This window comes from Oryzias latipes, chromosome 12 (genome assembly GCF_002234675.1).
Source record: "Oryzias latipes chromosome 12, ASM223467v1".
NCBI lineage: Eukaryota > Metazoa > Chordata > Actinopteri > Beloniformes > Adrianichthyidae > Oryzias > Oryzias latipes.
The window spans coordinates 15589093-15598182 of record NC_019870.2 but is presented as its reverse complement, the minus strand read 5'-3'; the positions used below and the strand labels follow the sequence as shown (position 1 = coordinate 15598182).

General features: G+C 41.9%; 1 protein-coding gene across 1 annotated transcript in view; it reads right to left on the bottom strand.

Moving 5' to 3' along the window:
* Positions 1-3122: 3122 nt before the first annotated feature.
* The window catches only part of urm1 (ubiquitin related modifier 1), a 12334-nt gene continuing 6366 nt past the window's right edge, over positions 3123-9090 (bottom strand). Inside the window, exons 3-5 of the mRNA XM_023961033.1 lie at positions 4855-4936; positions 3614-3662; positions 3123-3225 (exon numbers count right to left, since the gene is read on the bottom strand). Of these exons, the coding sequence (XP_023816801.1) occupies positions 3157-3225; positions 3614-3662; positions 4855-4936 (200 nt within the window). The 3' untranslated portion in view covers positions 3123-3156. The remainder of the gene's footprint in view (positions 3226-3613; positions 3663-4854; positions 4937-9090) is intronic.

Here is a 9090-nt window from a genome sequence, read left to right as displayed (position 1 = left end):
ACGTATTGACTGTATTTGGGGACATAGAAAGAGGCAGGGAGTTCACAGTGAGGCCCGCGCGCCTGTTTAACCCTGCAACCTCACAGAAAATCAACACCTAAAGCGGGTTGTTTCAAAATCCAAACCGCAAAGCAGACGTTTTTATTAATGCTTCACAATTCATCTGTTTGCTGTATTACATTTTTTTCTGAGCTTCAAAAAATTAAAAAGCAATTAAAAACAAACAAGCATGCACCGATGATTGATGCTGCACATCAGTCTGCCTGTGCACAATCACGTGGCCTCTTGGTCGAGGTTTGTCCCACTCTTTTATCATTTTTGCCAAAAATGAACCTTCAATGCAATCTATAATCAATGTATTCATTTTTCTTTGTAAAAATTACTTTTTTGTTGCTGAAAAACCATTTGTCTGTTTTACTACTTCAGAAAAAACTATAATTGTAATCTCATTAATTTGTTTAATTAATTAATTTATTCTATTAGTTTTAGTATAGGCTATTTTATGTATTTATTTTAATTTTATGCATCTTATTCTCAATTTTATGTTTTTTTTTTTTTTTTTTTCCTTCTTTTTTATGTTTTTAATTTTAGCATCTTATGATTTTAGCCCCAGTGTTTCTTGAGGGGATCTTTTCCTCCAGGGCTTGCCGGCTTGGTCAGCGGTTGTTGCTGCAGTTGTTGCCCTTGCTGGGGCGGCAGGGGTCTAATTTTACAGCTTTATGGCTGTGAGGGGGACCCCGGTGTTGTCCCGGTCTGGGTGGGCACTGTGGCGATGTTCCGTTGGCCGGGCTGGCTCCTGGTATGAAAGGATTCCCAGATACTGTTTCCTCGCAGCAGAGCCAAGCCATACTTGTTTGTTTGTTTGTTTATTTATTTATTTATTTATTTATTTATTTATTTTACAGTTACATAGTCATAATTCATTGTACGTGGGAGCCATGGGTCATGTGGTTTAATGGAGGGAAGTGGGAAGGGTGAAGGGTGGGTTGGGGTTTTTATTGTAATGTTGTGTGTTTACTGTTTTTAGTGTTAAAGCGCTTCGAGCTGCACAAAGTGCATGAGAAGCGCTATTTTATAAATAAAGTTTGATTTGATTTGATTTGATTTAAACACACACACACACACACACACACACACACAGCTTGGCCCAAGTGTGTATTGTAGCAAAACATTAAAGGCTAACCTCTCCTAATTCCTGGGGATTAGAGTGTAATGTTTGGCTTTGCGGGGATGCATCTGAGCTCAAATGTCCCTGCTTCCCTCAAAGATTATGGACTTGCTTTACAAAAAACCTGGAACCTCGAAATGATTAAACACAATTTAAAAATATTTATGACTTTTATTTTTTTAAACATTAGAGTCATTGATGGGAAGTGTATGTGCTTTTTTAAAAACATGATTAAGTTTCTTTTCTAAAATCAAAGCTGTTGGGTGTTTTGTCATTTGATCAAATGTTTTTTTGTGTCTTTTTCAATAAATATGTGTGCACTTTGAACTAGTTTATTCTGTCACTATATGGCATAATTTGGTTATTTATTTATTCTTTCATTTAGTGTTTTTTAAAAACTTTGAATATTATGAAAAAAATAGAAAATAATTAGAGAATTAATTCAGGAAAAGTACATCTTTATAGAACACAAAGATGTCGCCAATTTCATTTTTAAAATTCACCATAATTTATGTTTTTGGGGTGTAAATTGTTTTCAGACATTTTGAGAGAGAAAAAACTTGTAATTTTAAATTTTTTAATGTGGTTCATTAAAATCTAAATGTTTATTTTTTACACATCGTGTTCAATTCAGGCTTTTGGAAGCCAAACCTGGAGACCCCGCGAGCTTTTGTGCCCCACAGCTGGTAAACCTCCAGCTGAGGAATCAGCGCCAGCTTTGGGTAAACTAAAGTCCACTTTATTTTTCTGAAGTGTACAAATCCTGCACATCCGTTTTTTTTCTCTTTTTCCTTTCTTGTTTAGTAAATGTCGTTTTTTTAAGTGCGTAAAATCTTTCCATAATTAAAATATAGGCTCGAAAATGGTTGGAGAGCGTGCGCTCTGCCTCCAAAAATGCGCGTAACGGACAAACCCAAAGTATCCCTTGCAGACACGCATGGGATCATGCACCAGCTGACAGGGCGACACTTTCTCCTGTGGAGCCCCCCCTCACAGCCTCATTTGCATTTCCTTTTTTCTGGCCATTATGGGCCGGTTTCCCGTTGCAAATCGCGCTCCACCACCGAGAAAAGGTTTTAGGTCGCCTCGGGCGCTGGAGGGCGGGCAGCCCGCAGGCTAGACCTCGACCTCCCGCAGTGATCCCGTGCTCCACACCCCGCCCGCCGCCTCCATCTGCGCACACGCAAACATGAAACACATACAGTGGATATATGGCCTGCAAGCCCCCCCCCCCCCCCCCCTTCCCTCCCCTCCAAGTATCCCATCTGTAGGAGGCAAAATCGGACGCCTAATAAGCCTAAAACTGGTGCGTAATAAGAGATTGAGGCCTAAATCAATCTCTTATGAATCAAACCAACACTTTTATGTTAGATATTAATTTATCTATAGATTTGGAATCAAAATAGGAAATTTAATTACAATAAAGTTCAAAATTTAATTTGAAAATGCATTTTAAAATAGAGAAACATATGAGAATATTAGTTAGGAGGCAGCTGTTTTAATTGTTCCATAAAATAAATCTAAATTAAAAAAACAAGAGAGAATAGTATTTAAAAAAAGTTTTTTTTTTTAATCATGACTTCTTCAGAAAAAAAAGAAGAACAATGATACAAGGAAAGAGTATGAACAGAAAACAAAAAGTGTGACACTTTCAGCATAAATGCATAATGAGTGACAGCAGTCTAATAAATCGGTCATCCTCTACAATTTCTTTCCTCTGAAGTTCTGTAAACAAATGGGCTCATTTGAGGTTCAGGTGATGCTTTGAAGCTGTGGGCAGTTGAAGGAGTTGTCCTGCATCTTGTGGAAAAAGCTTTCATATTTCCAGCTGGGGTTGCATCTTCTCCTCATGTCTGCCTGATCCCCCTCATCCTCAGCTGCATCTGTCTGGACAACGCGGGCGGACATGTCATCAAATGGGGGAATATTTTCCAAAACAAGAGGAAGCCTGAAGTCAATTTACACTCCCCTTTTATTTTATTTTATTTTTATCCTCCATGAAGAGTAGAAATAAACACCACGTTGTCCTGGTCTTGCAGCTGATAATCCAGTTCCCCCTATAGCAGGAAAAACACAAGAATATTCATATTTTAAATAATTCCTTCAATAAGGATGTGTGTATTAATCCTGGATTTTCAGCAGCTTTGATCAATAACATCCAGGAAATTCAGTCTTATCACAATGAATTCATAAATGTGGAGTTTAAACTGTATGTGCACAAAAAAAATCATTTAATTAAAAAATGCTACAGATTACATGTGAAGAATTAACGGATTACCAGACAATGAACAAACTGTAATTCTTTTTTACTCAAACATGTTTCATTGCTAAAATGAAGTGCAAAAAGACTGAACCAACTGCGAACACTTTAAACACACACACACACACACACACACACACACAGTCTATGACACCCTGACAGTGAACGTGACTTTTAGTGCTCACCATCAGCTCCCAGTCAGCATCATTGATAAGCACCAGAATCCCAGGCCTCCTGTTGGGAAAATAAAACACGCTTTTCAATCAGATGCATCTCCCAGAGGTGACACACACACTCCACTAAAACAAATGTACAAACCCCAAAAAACAACACATCTTTATTACACACACAAAAAATAGGACACATAATTCCGATTTAGGATTAAAAATCCTTAAATAGAAGAACTGTTTTCTTCAAATTTAAAATTGCAAACTAAATTAACTAACAAAAAAAAAACCTAGTTTATAGACATTTATTTGTTTAAATCTGTTGTATTAAGAATCACCTTTACCTTTAGAATCACCTGCTTTACTTTTGTTAAGATACAATTTGCAGAAAATAAGGGAAAAATGCACAACATAAAAAAATATGGCAACTGAACCACCTACTTAAACTGATTTTATGCAATAGGTTTAAAGCAACATAATTACGTAATAATAGGATAACATCAAGATAAAAAAAAATAAAAAAATCACAAAAAAATGGAAAAAAATGGGTTTAAAAATCACAAGACGAAGATTCATGGTAATAAATCCAGTCTCAATAATAAACAGAGAAGAGGATGATGGGTTTGATGGTGGAGGGCAACAACAGGCACCTTTGGGCATCGTCGTATAAAGGGATGTTTGCTTATTTTATCCATTAAGAGGCAACTTGAAGTCATGTGCGGGCGGAGATAATGCCGCAGACAGACACGCGTGTCTTATCCACCAAACACACCGCCTCTGACGTCACCGAGAAAGGGCAGCGTGAGAGGAAACCGAGCAACAAACACATTTGAGAAGAAGAAAACAAAAACATAGAAAACATCTCCAAATAAGATGGCAAAAAAGAAATAAAAATACTAGAGTGCACACAAACATCTCATCTATAAGGTTTACAGGCAATCCTGCTCCATTCGCTGGTTAGATAGTGCTATAAATAGTCCTGCACAAAGGCAGCTGTAAAGGAGTCAGCCAGTCCTATACGACTGCAGTGAGTCTTGGATCCACACGCTGACACACACGTGCACACACACACACGCATGCAGGTAATCATCTCAGAGCTGGGCCGCTCTTTTCATCCGAACACAGCAGCGATGACTGTAAGAGCTCCTCGCCGCCGCTGCGGCACGCTGACACCAGCCGGAATCAGGTTTGACATGGAGATTGTGTTTTAGCAGCCGGGCCGGGTCCTGACGCACACGAACCGGGAGGATGTCACTCACACTGAGTCTCCCTGAACAAAGAGCTCGGGTCGTTCCTTCAGCAGGTTCCTCTGGATCCACACCAGTAGCTGCCTCATGCCCCCTGCGAAACACACACACACACAACCACCTTTCAATCATTGTCCGGGTGACTTACCTTTACCCACCACCTGTCTCACCCCGGCCTGAGCCCACGTCTTTGAGGAAAACCTGGATTTACATTATGAGGATTGGTTTTGTCCCTAAAAGAGAAGCAGGTCCCCGCAGTGACTGTGTAAACAGATTTATGTCTCGTGTCCACACACACACACACACAAAACGCAGACAACAGGGGTGATATGTCAGAGGTTAGGGGTCAAGGTGCACGGCTCCAGCCTCCTGGTCGATGTGACGCGACGGGGCAGCAGGCGGGACAGGGGGTGCACGTATGTGTGCGTCTGTGTATGCATATTTATGAGTGCACGAGTATGATGGGGGATGTCGGAGGAGACACTGGAAATTGGTTGGGGGGGGGGGGGTTGATTAGAATCAAACTTGCTTTTCATCTCAAGATAAAACGAGTTTCCTCAAAAAATAAAAGAATAAGAATAATAAAGCATCATGAAACTGTTCAAAGTGCAGCAAGAGCAGATATTTACCAATGAGCTGCATTTATTTCACTTTAAAAAAAGAAAAATCACACAAAAAGTATTGTTTTAAGTAAACGAAGACCCGATTTGATGAATTTCCTCATCCCATTTAATGCAATGAGTCACATCTGAGGCTGGATATCAGTAATGCTTGAATTTTGCATGAGTCTGACCTCCTCAACATTCACTCTGACCTTGTCTGAACAATGGGCTGAGCCTCGCTCAGACCCATCACCTCCACAAAGGCGACTGCAAAGAGGGGTTTTAGGACAAATCCCCGCTAAACAACCAACAATGAATATATTAGAGCTTCGGCCGCCGCAACATATAGATGTAAGGTGATGCCAAAACCAAAGAGTCCGGCGCTTTCTTCACAAAAGAGCAGGGATAAAAATAAAACATGATGAGTTATCATTTTGGTGGGTTCGTTTGTTTGGTTGTGTTAGATGTGAAGCTGCCACTGCGGCGGCGACCCCCGGAAAACATGTCGCCGCAGCGCTGCAGGTAGATGCAATCAGACGGTCAGATTGGAGACACACAGAAGAGGAAAAACAAAGGCGACAAGGTGAGAAAAATGGAAAAAGAAGGAAATAAGGAGGAAGGGTGAGGTGAAAGAGGAGGCTGAAGCAGGTATCAAGGGGTTGGGCCTTTTCCTGGACGAGGTCACACATTTGCTGTCATTTTTACTTCTCAAATTGCCTGTTTTCGTTTATTATATAGGTTAAAATGAAAAGAAAAGGCCAGCAACTTTAAATGATTGTTTTCTTAAAAAACGCAAATAGAAAAAAGTATTTGCCTTGCTAAAAATCTACCAACAATCTTCAACTTGTGTTCCTGTGAGTGAATAAAACACCAATGTTCTGACTTCCTCCCCTGCAAAACAAACGTGAAAAACTGTGCGTGACGTATCCGTGGATAAAAGCAGTTGGGAATTGCCGGCTCATGGAGGCTGAGCGGGCGCGACAGCGGCAGCGGATGATGTATGTGAGTGGGTTCATGTGTGTGCAGGTTAATTGCGCTGCTGTCCGTCAGCTCGGCGGTGTAATGACGGCGCCGGTTCGCTGCGGTTCCGGGTCTCCCCATAAAGGAAGACGTATTCCTCATCCTGCAGCGCACATCCGGCACAGTCCTGGAAATTGACCTGGACCTCAGCGCGGCTAAAAACAGAACTAATCACCGCAGTGGCAATAACTCCTTTGTGGCTGGTTCTCTCCTGCCTCGGACTGTTGGTATTTTTCTCCACCATTACCTCTCACCCCCCCCCCACCCACACACACACACACACCTTTCTTTTAATATTTCATCGCTCATGTGCTCCCTTTTCTCTTATAAAGCTTGCTCCTTTCGTCTCTACCCTTAAAGTGTTTAATATTGCAAGTTTTACATGAAGCGTTATGTTTTTGAGAACTTTAACAACCTTTCTAAAACATCGGATGCAGATTCTCAAATCACTGGAAGCTGAGATGTGGAGACAGGAAGCGTCGAGGCGAACCTTTACGATTCTGACAGTCCAGGTAGGAAGGGGGACAAAAATGGGGGACAAACAGATGCAAAAGGGAAAATGCGTCACCGGTTTGTGATGCATTCTGGGATGTGGCAGCGCTGCGTGGGTGGAAAAGGACACGGCGAAGGCGGGGAAGGAAAAGGCGCCATTTTGATGGCAATTCAAAAGTCTTCCCGCTTTTTTTTTGCCGCCCCCTTCGTCCTCCTTTTTCCCCCTTTGTGAGACGGCGGTCGTGTGAAGGGCAGCAGTTATCCATCTTTTAGCTAATGTGAGGGGGCAAAAAGAAAAAGATGGGATCTTTTGACCGTGTGTGTGTGGGGGGAAGGGGGGGGGGTTGCGGTGCGTACGAAAAAGACTTAGGTGGAGAAAGAGGAGGGGGTGGGGTCTTTCAGTCGAGGGTCATCAATCATTGGCTGAGGTCAAAAAAGAATTACGACAGATTCAGAACCACTTATGGCTCCACTGCTCTCCCCCCACGCTCATATAAACACAAACACACTATGGCATTTACACAAAAACACATTATTTTAGATTATGACGCCCCCCGAGAAACACACCAAGGGCGAGTGCTTGATGCAATCAAGAAGGTGGATCCAGAAAATGTACAGAAAAAATGGGTCAGATGCTGTGAAAATTGTAAAAGCGAACACACAGACACACAAAAACACACAGGTCGGCTGGTGTGGCAAGGTCATACGAGCCCGACATTCCCTGTTCTGGTCAACTTTTGTCTCTTTGTCGTCGTGGTAACATCAACACCCTATACGGACACCCTTTGTCAACACGTATTTCTCTTATTTGTTCCTTTCGCTTAGATGAAAAAGTCGGGTTTGGCCTCTTTTTTTCTCCTCTTTAAAAAATAAAGAGTTCATCTATATATATATATGTATATATATATATATATGTATATGTATATATATATATGTATATATATATATATATATATATATATATATATATATATATATATATATATATGTATATACATATATATATACAATCTAGCCACAGGGGTTGCAAGCCAGTAACTTCTGTGCCGGTCCCAAGCCCGGATAAATAGAGAGGGTTGCGTCAGGAAGGGCATCCGGCGTAAAAATTGCCAAAATAACCATGCGAATCATCCACAACACTTTAGACATACCGGATCGGTCGAGGCCCGGGTTAACAACGACCGCCACCGATGCTGTTAACCTACAGGGTGTCGGTGGAAATTTGACTACTGTTGGTGGAAGAAAGAGGGGAGGCAGAAGGGCCCGTGGCCAGAGAGAGAAGGGAAAAGGCAGGAACATAGGTTTGAGAATAGGGACTCTTAACGTTGGCACAATGACAGGGAAAGGCAGAGAGCTGGCAGACATGATGGAGAGAAGGAAGGTAGATGTACTGTGTGTGCAGGAGACAAGGTGGAAGGGCAGCAAGGCACGTAGTATTGGAGGAGGATACAAACTTTTCTATCATGGTGTTGATAGGAAGAGAAACGGGGTAGGAGTGATTCTGAAGGGGGAGTTTGTAAACAGTGTTCTAGAGGTGAAAAGAGTCTCAGACAGGATGATGAGCCTCAAATTAGAAATTGAAGGGGTGATGGTGAATGTAGTCAGTGGGTATGCGCCACAGGTTGGCTGTGAGTTAGAAGTGAAGGAGAGATTCTGGAGTGAGTTGGATGAGGTCATAGAGAGTTTTCCCAGAGGAGAGAGAGTTGTTATTGGAGCAGACTTTAATGGGCATGTTGGTGAGGGCAACAGAGGTGATGAGGAGGTGATGGGCAGGTTTGGTGTGAAGGAAAGGAATCTGGAGGGACAGATGGTGGTGGACTTTGCGAAGAGGATGGAAATGGCTGTAGTCAACACTTACTTCCAGAAGAGAGAGGAACATAGAGTGACATACAGAAGTGGAGGTAGGAGTACTCAGGTGGACTACATCCTATGTAGACGAGGTCATTTGAGAGAGGTTAATGACTGCAAAGTGGTGGTAGGAGAGAGTGTAGCCAGACAGCACCGCATGGTGGTGTGTAAGATGACTCTGGAGGTCAGGAAGAAGAAGAGAGGGAAAACAGAAAAGAAGACCAAGTGGTGGAAGCTACAGAATGAAGAAACTTGTGAGGAATTTAGGCAGAAGTTGAGGCAGGTC